General features: G+C 41.4%; 1 protein-coding gene across 14 annotated transcripts in view; it reads left to right on the forward strand.

The window, feature by feature from the left end:
- The window catches only part of fat3a (FAT atypical cadherin 3a), a 284,665-nt gene that overhangs the window by 192,369 nt on the left and 69,391 nt on the right, over window positions 1-22,905 (forward strand). For all 14 annotated transcript variants that reach the window (XR_006378550.1, XR_006378549.1, XR_006378548.1 and 11 more), the window contains 7 exons: window positions 97-1,468; window positions 10,660-10,856; window positions 11,097-11,250; window positions 11,520-11,753; window positions 12,549-12,941; window positions 15,616-15,830; window positions 18,830-18,967. Coding sequence is in view for 10 of the 14 variants with exons in the window: in XM_044202273.1 (XP_044058208.1) it covers window positions 97-1,468; window positions 10,660-10,856; window positions 11,097-11,250; window positions 11,520-11,753; window positions 12,549-12,941; window positions 15,616-15,830; window positions 18,830-18,967 (2,703 nt within the window). In the remaining 4 variants the exon portion in view is untranslated. The remainder of the gene's footprint in view (window positions 1-96; window positions 1,469-10,659; window positions 10,857-11,096; window positions 11,251-11,519; window positions 11,754-12,548; window positions 12,942-15,615; window positions 15,831-18,829; window positions 18,968-22,905) is intronic.

Here is a 22,905-nt window from a genome sequence, read left to right on the forward strand (position 1 = left end):
GCTATTAAAATTCATTGAAATAATTTATTTCCTAAAACACTGATACTGTAATTATAAAAATATGCATGTATGTAAGACTTTTTTTTTTCATTTCAGGTGAGGGCGACAGATGCAGACCCTGGAGTGTTTGGTCACATAATTTATACCTTTATTAATGATGTAGGCAAGGACCGATTTAGCATTGATGCAAGTGGTCAGATCACCACTGTAGAAAAGCTTGATCGTGAGGACCCAGCCAATAAGGACATTGTTCTGACAGTAGCAGCCCAGGACTCAGGTGGACGTGTCTCCTATTGTACAGTACAAATGAATCTGTTGGATGATAATGACAATGTACCTCACTTCCGTGCAACAGAGTACCGAGCTTCAGTCAAATCTGATGTGGCTAAAGGTTTTTTGGTGACACAGATTCAGGCTTATGATCCTGATGATGGTACTAATGCCAAAGTGACATATTCACTTTACAGTGAGGCACATGTCCCTGTCGTAGACATTTTGGAGATAGACCCAGACAATGGTTGGATGGTGACTAAAGGCAGCTTCAGCCACTTGAGGAACTCTGTATTATCTTTTTTTGTGAAGGCTGTAGATGGAGGAAATCCAGTCCGGCACTCTCTAGTGTCTGTCTACATCCATGTTATTTCTCCAGATGCTTTCATTCCTTCCTTCAGCCAACATCAATACTTATTTAGCATTCCAGAGGACACCCCCATAGGTTCAGCCATAGGGACGGTGAACCTCAACACTCCTCCTGGGTATGCCTCCCTATCTGCTGCTTTTGCCCTGGTTAACGGAGAGACCGGAGAAAACAACCAAGATGGGGTGTTTGTGGTGGAAAAGGATACAGGTGTGATCAAGCTTGATAAGCCCTTGGACCATGATGTGATCAAAGGATACCACTTCAAAGTCAGTGCCACTGTACAACAGGCTAAGCTGGATTCTGTGACTTCTGTTGATGTTGAAGTCAAAGTGTTGGATCTAAATGACAACAAACCAGTCTTTGAGGCCAACTCTTATGAGGCCACAGTTATGGAGGGAATGTCAGTTGGAACCAGAATCATTCAAATCCAAGCACTAGACCCAGACTCAGGGGCCAATGGTCAGGTAACGTACAGTTTTGGGGCATTGATCCAGTCAGAAGGGGATTCAGACACATTGGTTGGCACCTTTAGCATTGACAGCAACACAGGCTGGATAACCACACGCAAGGACTTGGACCATGAGACCAATCCATCCTACACATTCACAGTGGTGGCCTCAGACCTTGGAGAGACCCTATCTCTTTCCAGTACAACCACGGTGACCATAGCAGTGTCAGACATCAATGACCACCCCCCCAGGTTCCTGGAGCAACACTACTTTGGTTCAATTCAGGAGAGCGACCCACCAGGTGAGGTGGTGGCTGTGCTGAACACCAGAGATGATGACAGCTCTGCCGTTAACCGACAAGTCAGCTACCACATCACTGGTGAGTAGCACTGTAAATGTCTGTCATTGCATTGCAAATGTAATGCCAGACAACAATTAAATTAAATTAAATTTTATTTATATAGCGCCAATTCATAACAGAAGTTATCTCATTGTGCTTTTCCTATAGAGCAGGTCTAGACCGTACTCTTTATAATATTAATTACAGAGACCCAACAAATCCCACCATGAGCAAGCATATAACGCTGTAATAAGTAACTGTATATAGTATATTGTTTTTATATTTATTTTTAGTCTGTTCTAATTTTAAATATTTGTATATATGTTCTGTGTGTGTAGCGTGAAGGGGACTATGAAAATTGCATAATGGAGTTAGAGTAGCCAATTTAAAGACTGCAGCACATCTGATGAAAACTGATGGAAATGTTAAATTTTATCTTTTGCCTCTTGAAAAGTTAGAATTCATAAGGTAGAGTTCAGTGTTCCAAATGTACAGGAAATAAAGTTTCCATGACATGACAGACAAAGGCTCAAGGCATAAAAAGATATACTGTATATCAAAGGCAAAGGAGGGAAACAAAAGAACAAAAACAGGAAGGGAAAGCAAGGTGAATAGTGAAGTTGTATTAGTAATGCAGACGGTGCTCGAAGGACTGACTTTGCTGATGTGCTGTTTGCTCATTCACACGCCAGAAGTTAATGAAGTTAGGACTCCCCAGGAAACTAAGACAGAGGAATACCATGCCAACAGGAGATAGAGAACTAATAAAGGACTTTTAATAGAAAGGAAATCTTTCCCCTAATGGCATTGCAATGAGAATCAGCCAAATAGTTGGAGCGAATGACAGACATGTGAGTGATGTGACCTTATAGTTGACAGTTAAAGACGAAGGAGGTGAGGAGGAAAGAGCTGCTGCTACAGTGCATGGAGAGAAAGAATAAAATATATAGATAACACATGTCTGCAAAAAATTAAGCAAATGAGCTGTTGAAAATACAGACAAATGTGAGCTTTCTCACTTCCAAGAGAGAACCACTTAATGTTACTCAATATAAAAGTGCAGCACCAATTCATTTCCCATTCTACTTTTGGAGACTCTAGGAACCACAAGTAACCCTGCATTCTGGGAGTACAGTGTTCTAATGGGGTAATAACGTATTATGAGCTCTTTAAGATATGATGGTGCCTGACCATTAAGAGCTTTATAGGTGAGTAGAAGGATTTTAAATTCTATTTTGGATTTTACAGGGAGCCAGTGCAGAGAAGCTAATATTGGAGAAATGTGATCTCTTTTCCTAGTTCTTGTCAGTACACGTGCCGCAGCATTTTGGATCAACTGGAGAGTCTTAAGGGACTTATTCGGGCAGCCTGATAATAAGGTATTGCAATAGCCCAGCCTCGGAGTAACAAATGCATGGACTAGTTTGAAGCAGTGCATTTGAGGTCTCTTTCACACCTGTGTCTATATTTCAGATGGTCCAGATCAAAGAAACATGGTTTCCTTTTAGCTATGGTCTGGTTCATTCAGACTGACCTTTTACAAACAAACAAAAGTAACGAACAAATGAACATGATGTCATATGGATTGACAGGCAACTGTCATTGGACAGTTTTGGTGATTCTACATCATCAGTACAACCTACGTGGGGAAATCAAATTCCTGTGACTGACATCAGGTCATGCAGCACTTTACTGACCTTATGTGTATATTTGTTTGGTGTTACAAAGAGCTCACCAAGACATAACTGATTATGAGCATTAATAGTTATAAGACTGCAAATCTTATGATGTCTACAAGCTTGGATGTCGGCAGAGTCTTGCCACCTTCGATCTCCTGGTCCTTGTATCTGCGCGATTGTTCGCAGCGGACCAGCATCTCCTTCTCAAGTCTCTCCTTGGCCTTTTCTCGCAGTTTCTCTTTGAGTTGGACTTTGTAGATAATTGGCAGACTTTTTGGGGAAGACCTGGTCTGATTAGGAGAGACGGCATTCATCCCACTTTGGATGGAGCAGCTCTCATATCCAGAAATCTGACTGATTTTAGTAGTCTAATTAGACCTAAACCATGACAACTCAGAGTTGAGACCAGGAGGCAGAGTTGCAGTCCTACACACTTCTCTGCGCTTCCAGAGCAGTTGTTTGTCTTTCAGAAACCTGGCTGGGTCATGAAGAATGTTAGCATAAATGAATCCACTCCGCCATATTAATACTCACATTCCTCGAGGCACTGGCCGAGGAGGTGGAGTTGCAGCCATCTTTGACTCAAGCCTATTAATCAACCCTTAACCTAAACTAAATTATAACTCATTCGAAAGCCTTGTTCTTAGTCTTTCACACCTGACCTGGAAAACACGACAGCCAATTCTATTTGTTATAGTGTCCTGGTCCTTATTCTGAATTTTGCTTTGGCTAAATTCAAATAAGCGATCCCATCTGCATTTAATTCATTGTTATGTCTCAATATAACAGAGGACTTCTATGCAAATCGCAAATTTTTCTTTAATAATAAAATTTGAACTGTTAGAGAAAAAAATCATAACGTCCTGCCCTCAACCGGTACCGATTTATCTTCAAACACAGGAATCTTAGAAACAACTGTAAAACCTGATATATATTTTGACTGCTTTGCTCCTATTGACCTTCTTCAACTAATTTCGACGATGAATTCATCTAAGCCATCAACCTGTCTCTTAGACCCCATTCCAACTAGGCTGCTTAAAGAAGTTTTACCCTTAGTTAGCACTTTGTTACTGGATATGATCAATCTGTCTTCATTAACAGGCTATGTACCACAATCCTTTAAAGTAGCTGTAATTAAACCACTTCTTAAAAAGCCCCCTCTTGATACACGGGTTTTAGCCAACTATAGACCTATATCTAACCTTCCCTTTCTCTCTAAGATCCTCGAGAAAGCAGTTGCCAATCAGTTGTGTGACTTTTTAAAGAACAATAGTTTATTTGAGGATTTTCAGTCAGGATTTAAAGTGCATCATAGCACAGAGACAGCACTGGTGAAAATTACAAATGACCTTTTAATTGCATCAGACAATGGACTTATCTCTGTACTTGTCTTGTTAGATCTTAGTGCTGTGTTCGACACCATTAACCATCACATCCTATTACAGAGACTGGAACATGTAATTGGCATTACAGGAACCACACTAAGCTGGTTTAAATCCTATCTATCAGATCGATCGCAGTTTGTACATGTTAACGGTGAGTCCTCCGTGCACGGCAAAGTTAGTCACGGAGTTCCACTAGGTTCTGTGCTTGGACCAATTCTATTCACTTATATATGCTTCCTTTAGGCAAAATTATTAGGAAACACTCCATAAACTTTCATTGTTATGCGGATGATACCCAATTATATCTATCGATCAAGCCAGATGAAACTAATCCTAATTAGCTAAACTTCCAGCATGCCTTAAGGACATAAATACCTGGATGACATGCAATTTTCTGATGTTAAACTCAGACAAAACTGAAGTTATTGTACTTGGCCCCAAACACCTCCGAGACACATTATCTAAAGATATAGTTACTAGATGGCATTCCCCTGGCCTCCAGCACCACCGTAAGGAACCTCGGAGTTATCTTTGATCTGGATTTATCCTTTAACTCCCACATGAAACAAACTTCAAGGACTACCTTCTTTCACCTACACAACATTGCAAAAATCAGGCACATCCTGTCTCAAAATGATGCTATTCTGGATTTTACAGGAAGCCAGTGCAGAGAAGCTAATACTGGAGAAATATGATCTCTTTTCGTAGTTCTTAACAGTACACGTGCCTCCACATTCTGGATCAGCTGGAGAGTCTTAAGGGACTTATTCGGGGAGCCTGATAATAAGGAATTACAATATTCCAACCTAGAAGTAACAAATGCATGCACATTTTGAATTGAAAGAGAGCATAAAGAGAGAGCACACAGAGCACCAAGAGAAATGGTGAACTATCAGGGGTTCTCACACTACTGCATTTATGGTTATATTAGGTTAGAGCCCTAAAGCATAAGGATTGCATAAAATTGCATGCGATAGTGACCTCACTATCAGCCAAAACAACCTAAACAAATGTGTGTAAAATGTTCATATTTCTTATGTTTTCTACAGCTAAAACAGCCTGGGGTCAAATTGGCCTCAAAGAACACTGATCCATCAAAATGTGTACAGGACATTGAAAACATATCATCATGTTAATTTTATGTTTACCCAGTTATCCCATTAAATTAGGAAAAGTAATTAAATTTGAATTTTAAAAAATTACATTAATAATTTATTTAGATACATTAAACATTGAATGGGGTCAATGATGCTGAAAAACTAGTCCATACATTTGTTACTTCTAGGCTGGACTATTGAAATACCTTATTATCAGGCTGCCCAAATAAGTCTCTTAAGACTCTCCAGTTGATCCAGAATGCTGCAACACATGTACTGACAAGAACTAGGAAAAGAGATCATATTTCTCCAGTATTAGCTTCTCTGCACTGGCTCCCTGTAAAATCCAGAATAGAATTTAAAATCCTTCTACTCACCTACAAAGCTTTCAGTGGTCAGGTACCATTGTATCTTAAAGAGCTTATAATACCTTATTACCCCACTAGAACACTGCGCTCCCAGAATACAGGATTACTTGCAGTTCCTAGAGTCTCCAAAAGTAGAATTGGGAGCCTTCAGTTATCAAGCTCGTCTCCTGTGGAATCAGGTCCCAGTTTGGGTTCGGGAGGCAGACACCATCTCCACATTTAAGAGTAGGCTTAAGACTTTCCTCTTTGATAAAGCTTATAGTTAGGGCTGACTCAGGTGAGTCCTGAACCATCCCTTATGCTGCTAAATAGGCTCAAAGCCCTAAACAAACACGTTTACACACAATGCACTTCTGCTCTGTTGCACTAATATGTCAATGCAAACAGGCACATCAAATGCAGCAACCTTCTCACTAACTGTAATCATTACCACAGGATCTCAACATGGACAAAAATACTAAATTCATATTAAAATCACAAGAGCACAGAGTGCCTTTTATAGTGCCAGATAACTTATATTAAAAAGCTTAAAACTTTATATATTTTAGAATTATGGGTGTAACCCCATGTCTGGCTGAAGATTTCAATAAAGGAAACTAGAATCAGAATCAGAAAAACTTTATTGATCCCCGAGGGGATACTCTTTTGCTACAGCAGCTCAACATCACGTCAGTGCACACAGGAATAGAAGTACTAAGCAAAAAATAATAATTAGGCTTTGCCCTCACCCTCCGTCAGCATGACAATCCACTTGCCAGGCAGATTGTCTGTTTGACATTTGACTGTTTTATTTCTGTTCAGTTTCCTAAAATAATTGTATTGCCTTTGTGATTATCAGAATCAGAATCAGAAATACTTTATTGATCCCCGTAGGGAAACTCTTTGTTACAGTAGCTCGTCTTTACGTCAGTGCACACAGGAGAAAGTACTAGAAAAAAATAAACACTATAAAACAGGTCAGAAATAAATTAAGTATCCTGTCGGTATAAGTATAAGATAAACTGTCAAGTGTCAAGTACCAAGTGGGTTTACTGGTTCGTGATGAAAGTACAGTCTAGAATACAATGTAACTCCTTATGTAATAAATAATATTAATAAGCGGAGGTGCATGTACTGTCGAAGAGTAATTGAGGTATATAGTTTCAGTAGCAATAAATAAGATAAAAACTAACAAGGGGAAAACTAATATTGCACGGAAGTATTACACAGAATATTGCACAATTATTATTAATTATGGCGAGATGTAATGCTCAATGTCCAGTTTAGTGACCTAGGGTCAAACAGACTAACCCTTAGAGGGAGGAGTTAAATAGTTTGATGGCCACAGGCAGGAATGACTTCCTGTGGCGCTCTGTGGTGCTTTTTGGTGGGATGAGTCTTTCGCTGAAGGTGCTCCTTTGCTTGACCAGCACGTCATGGAGCGGGTGGGAGACACTGTCCAAGATGGCATGTAGTTTGGCCAGCATCCTCCTCTCTGACACCACTGCCAGAGAGTCCAGCTCCACCCCCACAATGTCACTGGCCTTGCGGACCAGTTTATTGAGTCTGTTGGCGTCCGCTACCTTTAGCCTGCTGCCCCAGCATGCAACAGCATACAGGATAGCACTGGCCACCACAGACTCATAGAACATCTTCAGCATCGTCCGGCAGATGTTGAAGGACCTCAGCCTCCTCAGAAAATAGAGGCGGCTCTGGCCCTTCCTATAAACAGCCTGAGTGTTCTTGGTCCAGTCCAGTTTGTTGTCTAAGTGTACTCCCAGGTACTTGTAGTCCTCCACAATGTCCACACTGACCCCCTGGATGGAAACCGGGGTCACTGGTGCCTTGGCCCTCCGTAGATCTACAACCAGCTCCTTTGACTTTGTCGCATTGAGCTGCAGATGGTTCTGCTCGCACCATGAAACAAAGTTACCCACCACAGCCCTGTACTCTGTCTCGTCACCACCGCTGATACATCCCACCACAGCAGAGTCATCAGAAAACTAACGCCATCGGGGCCTGCAGCCTTGTTTGAGTGGAGCCTCATCAGCTGTCCTCTCACCTGGTCAGCAGTCAGGCACACAGCAGAAGTTACAGGTGGGGAGGGGGAGTCGTCGGTCTGGAGAGGGCCGTTAGCCTGATGGGGAGGGGGGAGCAGAGTACTCAGAGGAGCTTGAGGGCCGACAGCAGCTGAGTTAGAGGGGATGAGCAGGAGCCGGTGTGTCGAATCTGTAAAAGAACAGATTCAGTTCGTTGGCCCTGTCCAAGCTGCCTTCAACTCCTCTGCTGCCAGTCGGTCTGAAGCCAGTGATGGTCTTCATGCCGCTCCAGACCTCCCTCATATTGTTCTGCTGGAGTTTCCTCTCCAGCTTCCTCCTGTACTTCTCCTTGGCTTCCTGATTTTCACCTTCAGGTCAGCCTGGATTGCCCTCACCTCCTCCCTATTACCATCAGTAAAGGCCCTTCTCTTGGCATTCAGAATGTCCTTGATGTCCTTTGTTACCCACGGTTTGTTATTTGGATAACAATGGACCATCTTGGTTGGGACATTGCAGTCCACACAGAAGTTAATGTAGCCAGTGATGCACTCAGTTAGCCCGTCAATGTCCTCTCCATGAGGCTCACAGAGTGCATCCCAGTTTGTCACCTCAAAACATTCCTGCAGTGTCTCATAGGCCTCCCCTGACCATTTCCTCACTGTCCTTGTGGTCGCAGGCTGCCTTTTAACCAGAGGCACATAGCAGGATTTGAGGTGAACCAGGTTGTGGTCTGACTGACCCAGAGGGGGGAGGGGGGAAGAGCTGTATGCCTCCTTAACGTTAGCATACATCAGGTCCAGTGTCCTCTCCTCTCTAGTAGGACAGCTCACATACTGGGTGAAATTAGTCAGTGTTGTTGAAACACTGACATGGTTGAAGTCACCCGAGATTAAAATGAGTGCACTCGGGTGTTGAGTCTGTAGTTGTGCTATGGCGGTGTGAATGGCGTTGCACGCCGATGCGGGGTTAGCAGAGGGGGGGATGTAAACAGCCACAACAATGGCATGTGAAAATTCACGTGGCAGATAATATGGCTGGAGTCCCACAGCTAACAGTTCAATGTCCGGGGTACAGATACTCTGCTTGATGGTAATGTGACCAGGGTTACACCATCTGTTGTTAACTAGAACAGCAAGCCCGCCGCCTTTCCGCTTACCGCTCCCGGTGTGATCCCTGTCGGCCCGAACAGTCTGAAAGCCGTCGATGGAAACGTTATGGTCCAGGATATCCTGGTGTAGCCATGTCTCAGAGAAGCACATCAAGCTACACTCACGGAACTCCGTCTGACTCCGGGCTAACGCCGTTAGCTCGTCCATTTTATTCGCCAGCGATCTCACGTTGCCCATGACGAGAGAAGGCAGACATGGCTTAAATCTCTTATTCTTAAGTCTCTTTTGTCTGCACCCCTCTCTCTTCCCTCGCCGCTTCGTTCCACCTCTGCATCCTCGGTGTGTCCTCCTCCAGATCTCAGTGGGGACATCGGTAGTCCTGGGCGCCATGCCGCTCGGCTTCAGCGCGATCAGCTGTTCCCTGGTGTAAACAATGCGGCCAAACAGCTGATCTGCAGCGGTGCCCTGACCGAGTAGTAGAAGAAGAAGTTCCACGGCGAAAAAAAGTACAAAAACACTTTCTACTCTCATTTTCGCAAAGAGCGTAGTTTAAATTACACTTACACACAAGTTACTCAAGTTTGGAATAAAAAAGGAAAGTTAAAAGTTGGAAAAAGTAAGACGACGAGACGGAGCTACGGCAACAGGCAGCATGCGGGCTGGCGCATGCGATTAATTCTTTATTTCTGTTGTGGATTCATATCATTTAAAAAAATCACACGTAAAGTTTTGATTTTCAAACTAGATTTGAATTTGACTGTCAGTTAATGTTCCTTTGTAATTGCCACTGAAATTATGATGTATTTTCTAAAACATCCTTTTATTCACATTGTAGTGATATATTGTCACCCCTGTATACAGAGTACGATCCCGGCTTCCCCTAGCCCATGTGTCGACGTGTCCTTGGGCAAGGCAACCCCAAATTGCTCCCGAGGGCTGTGCCTTTGGTGTGTGAATGATTAGTTACTTTGATGAGCAGTTCTGCCATCAGTGTGTGAATGTGATATGTAGAAAAGGTTTCAGTCGTAGTCATCTGGACACTGTTTTCAGAATCAAGACGTTTCGGCTCCCATCCGGAAGTCTTGATTCTGAAAACAGTGTCCAGATGACTACGACTGAAACCTTTTCTACGATAGAACACTCCTGGACGAATGAGGGACTACACCGTTTTAATGTGATATGAAGTTGCAGCGCTTTGAGTAGTCAGAAAGACTAGAAAGGCGTTATAACAAGTACAGTCCATTTACCATGAATAATTATAGAGATTTTTTTATCAGTTACGTCCATGGGTGCAGATGAAATTGTCTTAATAGTAAATACATGTAAACATAAATACAATTAATTTTATAGCCTTTTGACATGAAATTATTTGATATCCTCCCCAACCCTTAAGATTAAAAATTAAAGTTTGCAACAAATCAACTCTTAATTTTTCTGACAACAAAATCAATCTGACAGCAGCCAGTTTATGGGGAAATCAGCTACAAACTCCATGTAGGCCTACATGTCTAAAATCTTCTTTACTGATCCTGTATCTCAGTAGCCCTGTCTCTCTGTCTGTTTGTGCTATCCAGGTGGGAACTATCGTGGTGTGTTTGCACTGGGTCTGGTTCAGGGTGAATGGAAGATGTATGTGAAGTGGCCGCTGGACAGGGAGGAACGCAACCTCTACATCATCAATGTCACTGCTAGCGATGGGCTCTTTGTTTCCCAAGCAACAGTGGAAGTGACAGTGATAGACACCAATGACAACAGCCCCATCTGTGACGAGGTGAGGAATAAAACCGCATGTTGCTCTTTTTAAAAGGATAGATGCAACCACAGTGATAGTTAAAGACAGTGGCAAATGGTTAGTTTTAGATGCATTATAGGCCTCCTACATTCATTTGACTCAGCTAACTGTAAATGTTGCCATTGTCAAAGGTTCACCAACCTTTCAAAGTGTCATTTCATTCCAGTGACTGGATCTCTATTTCTTTATGTATTTGTGTGTGTACATGTGTGTCTGCAGGCTATGTACACTGCCTCCATTCCAGAGGACCTCCCTGTCAATAGTGTGCTGCTGAGGGTTGGAGCTACAGATGCAGATGTGGGCATCAATGCCTGGATCCAGTACTCTTTACATGGTCTTGGATCCCAGGATTTTAGCATGGACCCGGACACTGGTATGGACGTAGTGTGGCTTTGAAAACACATCCATACAGTTCCTTTCTCTTGGAACAACACTTAGTACATAACCTTTTTTCACTAAATCAATCCAATATGGGGTTAAATGCAGCAGTGAAATGGGGCCAGGTCACCAGCTTATCACATTGCTTACATAGTTAGACACACATTTATTCCTGTGGATACTTTAGAACTTGTGTGACACACTCTCATGTCCCTGTATGGCTCCATCTCTTAATGTTTCACATGTTGTTTGTAACCTGTCCAGGTGAGGTAAAGTCATCTGTGATTCTAGACCGTGAGATGACACCCAATTACCGACTGGTTGCCCAAGCAACTGATGGTGGTGGGCGGTGGTGCCGTGCTGAGGTGCAGCTGGTAGTGACTGATGTGAATGACAACCCGCCCATCTTCACTCTGTCACAGTACACCGCCAGCGTCTACGAAGACACCGCCACCAAAGCCCTGCTCACCCGCATCCAGGCCATAGACCCTGATGAAGGTGATACTCCTACTACTATATAAATCTGGTACTACTACAGGTGTTACCACTACTGCAAATAGTGCTTCAAATGCTACTATACTATATTATATTTATAAGAAACCCTTCATTAGTAAGATACAAGGTGTATTAATTTAAAAGAGCGACAGACAAACAGACAAGCATAAAATGGAAGCAGAAGCAGATGCAAAGACACAAAGACAAGATCAGACGAGTAAAGAGAGCAATGGAAAAAATAAATAAACAAATATAAATATATCAAATACAGTGCTGAAGAGCAAAGTGCGGTGCTAATTAAAAGTACACTTAAAGCGGTCATGAAAATATCCACTGAACAGAGAAGCCTGCTGTCATAGACTCCTCCTGGCCCACTCCTCTCTGATTTCTGCCTAATAAATCTGGGTCTTTTGCATGCCTTTGTAGTCTTGGCTCATTTAAATGTACAAATGGGGATAATGGGAACACACTTATCAAAAGTCTCTCCTCAAAGACATTCATGGTGTTACACTTGGTTCTTCAGATGAAAAGTGACAGACATAGTTGTGTGAAGAATGAAAAAGCCAATTTAAGAGAGAAGTACAAACTGCCTATTTTTTCACTCCACCACACACCTGGCCAATCACTGCATAATTAGGTGTGATTGTCAGATTGTCTGTTTCAAAAACGTACAGAATTTGTCCGAAGCAGCCATTATTGGAAGACACAGTTAGATGATCCAGCAAGCACTTTGTTGCAAGCATATTGAGGCCTTTAAACCTCTGATGTATACCTGACACTCCTCTTCTGGCTCTGCAGCCGGCCTGGGCCGTATGGTGGTCTACTCACTCGCCGACTCTGCAGGAGGTTCCTTCTCCATCGATAAGTTCTCAGGCATCGTGGTCCTGGAACGCATTCTTGACCGCGAGGTCCAGCCAGCTTATCAAATAACAGTCCATGCATCTGACCAGGGTTCACCGCTTCCCCTCTCCTCATTGGTCAATGTCACAATCACTGTGCTGGACATCAATGACAACCCGCCTGTGTTTGAGCGCCGCGATCAGCTGGCGACAGTGCCGGAGGATGTGGGAGTGGGCACAGAAGTTCTGAGAGTTTATGCTGCCAGCAAGGACATTGGGACCAATGCTGAGATCACTTACAGTATCCGATCAGGCAACGAGCATGGGAAGTTCCACATCCACCCACTGACCGGTGAGTGTGTCGTGTATTGTGTATTCCTCAGTGACAAAAGAGCTCCATTCCAGTCACACAGTTCAATTCAATTAAATTTTATTTATATAGCGCCAATTCATAACAGAAGTTATCTCATTGCACTTTTCCTATAGAGCAGGTCTAGACTGTACTCTTTATAATATTATTTACAGAGACCCAACTAATCCCACCAAGAGCAAGCACTTGGCGACTGTGGCAAGGAAAAACTTCCTTTAAGAGGCAGAAACCTTGGACAGAACCAGACTCAATGGTGGGCAGCCATCCGTCGCTGCCATGTTAGGTTTTGAGAGAGAAAGAGAGAGAGAGAGAGAGAGAGAGTAGGAGTTTTTGCCTAATGGCGTGTAGTCCAGTAATAGCAGTTCAAAAGTTATTAAATAATGGTCCGATAATGAAGGATTCTGTGGAAAGACTATTAAATGTTCAATTTCGATGCTATATACCAGAACAAGGTTGAGGGTGTGGTTAAAACAGTGAGTGGCTTCATGTACACTCTGACAAAAGCCAATCGAATCTAATAATGAGATAAACGCAGTACTAAGGCTAGCATTTTCAACGTCCACAAGAATATTGAAATCGCCTACAATAATTACTTTTTGTTTTAAGGACTAAACTTAATAAAAACTCTGAGAATTCAGATAAAAATTTAGAATAAGGACCAGGACACTATAACAAATAGAATTGGCTGTGGTGTTTTCCAGGTTGGGTGTGAAAGACAAAAAACAAAGCTTTCGAATGAGTTATAATTTAGTTTAGGTTTATGGTTCATTAATAGGCTTGAGTCGAAGATGGCTGCATCTCCACCTCCTCGGCCATTTCCTCGAGGAATGTGAGTATTAATATGACTGGGCAGAGTGGATTCATTTATGCTAACATATTCTTCATGACCCAGCCATGTTTCAGTAAGACAAAATAAGTCAATATGATACTCTGTTATTAAATCGTTCACCAGTACAGCTTTAGATGACAGAGATCTAGCTTGATACAATACCAAAATCACAAGAATCATGCAAGTACATCAACTTCATCAAATATGCTGAACTGCATCAAGTGCTACATTTAGAAACAATAACAGAGAAGAGAAAGAGTTTTGCTTTGTTTTAGCAAACAGACAGGAGATTTCAGTCAGGGGATGCTGGACAAAATGTCTTTGATCTGAACTAAAACCTCCTGGCATGATTCAGACCCACTTCACACCTTTCTGCAAGAGATTGATCAAGGGTACTGTAATGACAGCAAACGATGGCTCTGCTGCTCTTGGGAACACAGTCCACCTAATAATCATCATTAACACTTCCCCACAGCTACCAATCCAACTGGCTCAGACCATGCCTGTCATCTAACTTTGGCAACTGCTCTTTTTATGCCCCAGTTTATAACAGTTGTGGCAGCGAAGCTCTGTCATTTTGATGGCAGTACGCCCTGACGGCAGGTTGGAAGCGCCATGCCAGGACTGCGTGAAAAACTTCTCCACTCAGGCAGTGGAGGACACCAGGCTCTGTTCTCTTGATTCTTTTTGCCATTTGATCTCCTTTTTCCAACCTCTTCACTAGTCCTACCACTGTGAGCCACCTCATATCCATCAGCTACCTCAGCTGCCTCAAGTAAAATGAGGCCTTACAATATGAAATTTCCTTCTGTAAGTTTCAGGAACACTCTCGTATGCACCCAGCACTGCTTTCCTCAAATCATTGTAGTCTAATACTATTAATATATTATAAATTTTTCTTAGGCCATTCACTTTCCTTAGCTATTTTCTCACACATTTTAAAAATGATGTCCATTGGATTGGTGGTAGAGTGCACACCTGCTTGATATCAAAGGCTGGCTCACCTTTCCACATCATTGCTCTAAATTTATCCATTTAAATTCCTTTTTGTGTGCCGTATCCAGAGCTTTCTCCTTTTCTCTCTCTGCTCTTTCCTTTTCTCTTGTTGCTCTTGGTGTTTTCTCTCACTGCTCTGTCCTTTTCTTTGTCTTGCTCTAACCAAATGTCATCTAAAGTGAGAGCTTCCACCAATTATAGTGCTATAGTCCTGTAGACATATCTTTTTCAAAGTCAACTTCATCCTCTTCTGCAATCAAGATTAACTCCTCCTTTTTGAGTTGGCTAAACTGCACGCGGGTCATATTCTCTGATCCTAACATGCCTTCTTCCTAATCAGAAGCCATTATGCCAAGGTTATAGTTGCTGATATGTTAGTCTAGCTATTAATACTTTCTGACTTCCATACCAAGTCCATTGGTTTTTACCGAAGATGTACATTTTTAGAAACAGCTCACACTTTTAAAAATGCTCATTATTTCCTTTAAAAAGCTGGATGCTAGTCTTGGAGCACAACAATGGAGCTGTATGGCACAGAGGAATAAGATATATATTGGAAATACACACACACACACACACGCACACATTTCTTGTTAGATCAGTTCTTTGTTGGTTTGGCTCTTTTCATGGTATTTCTTGACAGTATTAAGAATATAGATGATTGCAAGACCTTTAACTCCTTCAACTAGCCACCAATATGGATGTGTTTTTTTTTTGTTTGACAGTAGACCTTCAGAGCATTCTTTTCTCCCCCACATGATATTTTGATTTAAATTATACTCTATTAAATAATTATTCAAATTCATATTTATTTTCCCTCTCTTTCCTCAGGTGCCATTTTAGTTGCCCAGCCTCTGGACTATGAGAACTGTAGGGACTACTTCCTGACAGTGGAGGCTCGTGATGGCGGCACGCCACCACTGAGTGCCATTACAACAGTGAATGTAAACCTGACAGATGTTAATGACAACGCACCCATGTTTAGCTGTGACCTCTACACTGCAGTGGTGTCAGAGGATGCCACCATTGGAGAGTCTGTAGTCCAGGTAGGTTTCTTCTTCTGTAACGCCTGTTAGGTTTAACGATCTAAAAGACGCAAAAGCAGGACGCAGAGAGGAAGAACTGGAGGTTAGTTCACAGTCAGGTTTATTGCAAATGATACAATAGATTACTTGTAGTTGAAGCTCCAGGGCGATTGAAATAGACGGGGGACGCTGAAGCAGGTGGCAGGAATTCGGACGAGTCTCCAGGTGTACTGGTAGGGCTCTGAGGGTGAAGGAGGCAGGTAGAGAATGCTGGGGTGGCTCCCGAGTAGTGAGGCAGGCAGAGAGGGTTGAGGCAGCTGACTGCAGACAGAAGAAACTCTGGTTGATCACGCTGGCTGAGATCACAGGTAGGGAATGGATCTGAAGTATGGACCAAAAAAAAAAAACACAAAGTCAGAGAGGAAAATGAGCAACACGAGGTAAACTTGACTTGGTCAGGATTTGGCTGTAGCGAAAGTACCGCAGTGGTGCACTGAACGATCTTGTAAAGACTGAAGAGCAGAGCTGGGTAGATATACTGTGAGGCTTGGTTAGATGATGAGCATCAGGTGTACCAGTGATTAGCAGCAGGAGGAAGACTGGAGCGCCACGCACAGACCACTACACACACTCACACAGAGAGACAGACAGGGGACCAACAAGGAACACAGTGAGGGGAAAAAACAGAGCACACAAGGAGAGGGGAGAGATGTAGCTGGACTATGACAGTGCCATCATCATGTAAAAATCGCCTCGACCAACACTTTCCTAATGGCTGGATTTCTGTAAAATTTGCTCTGAATATTCATGATCCTCAGAGGATAGATCGTTATGTTTTTAGTCACCCTTTGACCTTTTCTTTAGCACCACCAAAAAATATCAAAATCTAATGTGCAGTTTGCCATGACATTTACTGAGCAAATTCCTGATTCCCAGAGGAAGAACATTTCCATTTCGGACACTCCATCAGCTTTTCTTTATTATTTCAGGCCAATTTTACACACAAGATATCCTTAAGAAGGCTCTAGAAAAAACATGGTTATGTTGTCTGTTCCACTTGAAGAGCTTTAGACTTTTATGTCTTGTTATCCAGCATATCCTCTCTTCATATGTTACTTTATGTTTTTCTTTGTGAAGTGATATGGAGGCAACTAGTGGCTTGTCTTTAGTGAAATGGTTTTGATGGGCTTTAGTGTTTTAAGCTTTTATTTGGTGAGCTACACAGACAGAACAGGTGGCGAGTATGTAAGCAGCCCTGAACCAGTTTTTACCGGTTCAATTGTGATTAGAATCAAATTTTTACAGACATTTGTGTTTATGTATTTGCTTTCTATCTAAAAAATGCAATAGTATACTGTTATATGTTATAAAATGATAACTTGTTATAAAAGACATTAAGGTAACACATATTCACCGACTTATATAGTAAAACTATCAGGCTATGTGAAAGCAACAGGGCAGACTTTCTTCTTTGACCTTCTTTTTGTCAGTGAAATATATCTTAATCTTAAAGATCCTTAAATGTCTAAATGAAAGTTCACCATAGACAGAGCTGCCATCATTACCCAACAAAATGTATTATATGGTAAGCAAGTCAACTGATGATAACTGGTGATAACTAATAACCAGTTAATTTAACCAGTTTTCAGTATATATTTAAAAAAAAGAGCTTTTGGATGAGATCAGAATCAAATAAAGCATGTTAATGTTTTAATTAATGACATTATTAAATTAAACATCAGGTATTACTTCACAAGAGCACTGAATGTTTGTATACTAATGCTCGTTTATAATGTAATAACTTAGAAGAAGGAGAACCGCCAATCTTCCGAGTGGTGGACGACCCGCTCTACCACTAATCCACAGCTGCCCAAATGTATAAAAATAAAAGGACCGTTCCTGTGTTTTTACATGCTGTTTTCCATTTATGACTTCAGAACATCCCTACTGACCATTGTCCAAAGCATTCCACAGTGTTTTACATTTTTTATATATTTTCCCAGCATTCCAGGCAACCAATAGACATAACCACTTATATTTGTGTCACACCTTATCATTGTGTGATAATATACACTTTAGAAATCAATTTACTCTTACTGAACAATGATAATAGCATTGTCAAACAAATAAAGGTGACTCAATGTTCACTAGGATGAATCACTCATCTTAAACATGTTTCTACTTCCTGCAAATCCTGGCAGGTACTGTAGGAAAATCACGTTGAAAAGTCAACAACAGTACTTGCTTTGGAAAGTGGCCAGCAGTAATGGATTAGGGTTAGGGTTAAAACATACATAAATTCTGTTACAAACTAGCATAAATAGGCACTGAAATATATTGTAATATCTGTGAAATGTATTCAGTCATGAATTGTGATCATCATCACAATTCACTGCTTACTCGGGCCTTGTGTTTCCAGAAGGCAAACTATATTAATAAACCACCATATCGAAGCAAAGAACAACATCAGTTGGTACACATTTGTCCTTGGATTTATAGTCTCCTAGCATCACATTAAATACTTTGAATATTGCATGTGCTGCTGTTATCTATTCAGTCTTATTTAAGAATATATACCATGTTAGTCTGTTTTACAGTTTAAAAAAATGTATTACATTCATTGACAAAGAAAGCCTGTTGCCAGAGTATATTTTGGCCTGAGCACACAGACTATTCCAATCACCTCAGAATTGTGTGTTTGGGTTGGTATAGTTTGGGCCAAGTAGAACAAAATAACCTGAGCTTCATAATGGACTCCAAAAGTGGTGCAGTGAACATCAAAGTCCCTGTAACCATAGAAACCTGTGTGTGCTGACAGGTTGGAAGAGGAGACATTTGGAACAGAGAAGGCTCATATTAGTACAGCTTATTAGGAATTTGTGAAAAATATTTCATCCAATTAGCATTTATAAAAAATGTGTTTAGTAAAGTATAGGACAGGGACAAATAGTCAAAATGTGTGACTCCCACGCAAATTGAAACATTGACTCACCTGTGTTTGTGTGTGTGTGTGTTTGCAGCTGGTAGCAGAGGATGCTGACAGTCAGCTGAATGGAGCCATCCTCTACTCCATCATCAGTGGAGACCGAGACAACCAGTTCTTCATTGACCCACTCCGTGGGGTCATAAAGGTCAACAAGCAACTGGACCGTGAGACAGTGAGGGGACACACACACACACACACACACTTCTACAGTTAGTTTAGAAATAACTATAGAGAAGCAGTGAAGTACAGCTTTGTTTGAAATATAATAGAAGAACACTTCGTACATTTATTTCATGAGACAGGTGCCTAGGAGAGGGACAAGCAGATCAAAAGTTGCAAATAAACTCCCACACACTAGTCTAACTTGCAATAATACATTTATTTGCGATGTTTCCATCAAAATATCAGGCAATTGCCTCATGGTCTAGCACCGAAACATTGCAAATATATGTATTATTGCAAGTTAGACTAGTGTGCAGGAGTTTATTTACAAATGTAAAATATAATGAAATATGTACAGTGAATTGAAATAACAGCTTATTTGTCATGAGCTACTTGCTCCAAATACTGGAGATCCTGATTCAAGACATTTAAGTTGATCAGCTTCAATTATTTTTATCATATGAAGGTTTACCTGGGAGATTCAGACTCCAGAAATTTATGTGATGCAATCAGCTGATGGTTTCATTTAGCAAGTCACTTACAGCATTAACATTTATTAGTTACAGCTGATATACTGTGCAGCCGGTGATGGTTGTAATTTTAATAGGTAGAAGCAACGTTCAGCACAGACCTTCTACCTGAATGTTTTGCACATTACCCCTTACTAATAAAAAAAAGGACGATGAAAGATTAAAAAAAAAGTTATTTGTTAGCCTTATAGCTTATTGAATATGTATATTTTATCAACCTGGAACTGGAACCATCAGAACCCAACTCTTAAGTTACATGGAAATAATTGCATTAGTCTAGGATTAATAATTTAATTTTTCATGATATATTTCAGGCTGCAGCAAGATAAACTAATAGAATCTACATGGTCAAAACTGCAACTAAAAAATCTAGCTTTGGTTTGCTTTGAGATGGATCCCTGACCAGATTGGCACCTAATCAGACTTGAACAGGAAACACACGCATAAAGCATCTCTGAATATAAGCTCTTGAATTTGCAGCAGGGAAAAAAAGGAAGGCATGAACCCCTGCCTGCCTCCTGCCTCCTGCCTCCACCCTCCCCTGAGCCGTTTTCTCACCCTTCGTCAGTCTGTGTGCAGCTGCTCACAACCTTCTCCTCTACAGTGCTTAAAAACTTTAGAAATGTTCATATTCCTATCATAAAGTATTCATGAGTGTGGTCGATGAGCTGTCTGAGTGCACTCAGAAAAAGAGAGCAGGGGCGTGTGGGGGATCAAAGCTTTTGGCTGAATGTGTTTGGGGTTATCACACAGAGAGCAGCAGCTTTCTGTGTGTGTGTGTGTGTGTGTGTGTGTGTGTGTGTGTGTGTGTGTGTGTGTGCGCAATGCTAATATGTCCATCCATGTGTTTGTGTGTTAACACTTAGGTATGTACGTGTTTGTGTGTGTGTGTGTGTGTGTGTGTGTGTGTGTTTGTGTGTTTACATATGTTTTCTTCTCTCATTTCCATATGTTTTTTTTTCTATTTTCCCCGCCCGTCCCTCTGCTAAGCAGGTCATAGTTGTTTATTACTGAGGTTCATTTTTTCATATGTCTCAGGCAGCAGAATATTTTTTGTTGCTGCTTTTGCATTTCTCCTCAGTGTGCTTCATTAGCGCTTTATTATAAAGCAATATGGAAAAACAGAAAAATATCCTGCAGCAGGAAGATTGAGCAGCATGCCAGGGGAACAAGAAGTGTGTGTGTGTGTGTGTGTGTGTGAACTTAAACATTCTCAACTCTCCTTCAGACAACCACATACATAAGCACTCTGTTTTTTTTCCATAATATGAACATTCTGTGTCTCTGTCATCGCAGAGCACAGTTTGAATGATCAAAGGCCCAAAACAAATCAAGAAGCCTTTTATCTGCTACTCAGAGCAGAGCTGTTTTGTTTGACACTCATCCAAGTGATTGTAGAAAGGCAATGAAGTCATACTTGATTAGCATCTGTTACTATTGCTTAATGTGTGTTTAAATCAATATGGATTTTCTGTATCCTATTATGCCAGCTAAAATATGATCACAAATTCCACCCTAATAAAGTTATATGTGGATTTGGTGGGGTTTGCCACATTAACCATATCAATCCAATTGGAACACCGGCAATCAGTCTGCTGTATATACCTGTAGTAACTGTTTCTTTTTGGGGTGGGTTGGCCACTTGGGGGCTTATTTACACATGTAGCGCTCCTACCCTCTATAAAAGAAGTGTGGACAGGGTTCTTTTAGAATAAAGTTACTTAAATATTAACCTGAATGTGTCAGGTGTCAATTGTCCTTCCGTGTTTTAGCTAGTAGATTAATGTCTTTTAACTTAACAAACATGAATGTGCTATGCTTCAGAGGCAAACTTGTAGACTTTCTGCAAGTCTTGTTTCTTGTTTTTGGCCACATAACATGCATGGCAAAAATCATCTTGGCCATCAGGAGAAGTTCCAAAACACAGGTCAACAGGAAGTCTTGTTTGAGTACCTAGCATGGAGAGTAAGGTCCCATTGAACCTCTCTGGTTGTGGATCTCCCTGCGGATGATACAGTGTAGTCCGTGACTTCCCATTACCATCAAGAGTTCTCAGATCAAACGACTCTCAAAGTCTCTTCCTTGATCCAAATGGATCCTAGCAGGCAGGCCATAGTGGACAAAGTACTTGTCACCATGATCTTTGCCACAGTCTGTGCTTTCTGGTTTCTGGTTAGGAAAGCCTGCACATAGTGTGTGAAATGGTTGGTGACCACTAACACATTGCTAATCCCCTTAGAATCTGTTTCCATCGAAAGGAAATCAATACACACTAGAGCCATAGGTCCACTGCTTACAGGCAGCTTGCAGATGATCTTTCATTATCAGCTTCCCAAGCTTCCATTTCATGCAAGATAACTCTGGATTGGTCTCTGTTGGCCAGTTGCCATGGTTAATGGCCTTGATAGCTGGTCTTATCAGTGTGTCGTTCTTTTGAGCTATCATCAGCTCCTGTTTTGTCCCAATGACTTCAGCTCCAGATGTGTTGGAAAAGTGTAGATGTCAGGAACACACTTAGGAGAGGCTCCCAACTGATCTATACACTTCTGACAGCTTTTGTAGGAGTCTGAGATGTGGACTCGTTGACATATAGACTTCACACTTGTCTGTGGAATGGTCTCCCATTCCTCTGCGTTCTGTTCATCAGGCATGTTTCTTGCGAGCAAGTCTGCATCTACGTTGTGTCTGCCTGGGTGGTACTGGACATCGAAGATGTATGTGGACAAGCCACCTGTGCCCAACAGCATTGAGCTTTGTTAGGGTGAGCATGTGGGTGAGTGGGTTGTCATCTGTACGTACTGTGAACTTGGCTCCATACAGATAATCGTTGAACTTGTTAAAAACTACCTTCAAGGAAAGAAACTCCTGCTGATTAATCAGATAGTTTCTCTCAGGCTCACTCAACTTTCTGGATATCTGGACATCAGGATATTCCTGATAAAGGATGGCACAAAGCTCCTTTAAACTGGCATCTACACAAAGGATGTAGGGTTTGCTGGGGTGAGCAAATGCCAGGATGGGTGCATGAGTCAGACAGTGGATGATCCGAGTAATAAACATTGACCGATCCCACCTCTCACCAAAGGGCTTAGAAACTGACAAAAAGTACTTGTTACGGTTTTTGATATGCTTCTTACTTTTGTTTTCTTTTAAAAAAAATAATATTTTCATCATTTTGGGCAATATAAAACAACAGGATAGCAATGTCAAGAGAATGGGCATTACAGTGCCTTTACGATCCCCAACCCACCTCCTCATCCCACTCTTCTTTGCGTGACAGTACATTGTAATATATAAATAAAAAATAATAAAAATAAATAATACATAAACACACACACATATATATATGTATGTGTATATATATGTGTGTGTAGGTTGTAGAATCCGTTCAGGGAGATTGAGTCCAAAGCGTTAAACG

This window comes from Siniperca chuatsi, linkage group LG7, assembly GCF_020085105.1.
Source record: "Siniperca chuatsi isolate FFG_IHB_CAS linkage group LG7, ASM2008510v1, whole genome shotgun sequence".
NCBI lineage: Eukaryota > Metazoa > Chordata > Actinopteri > Centrarchiformes > Sinipercidae > Siniperca > Siniperca chuatsi.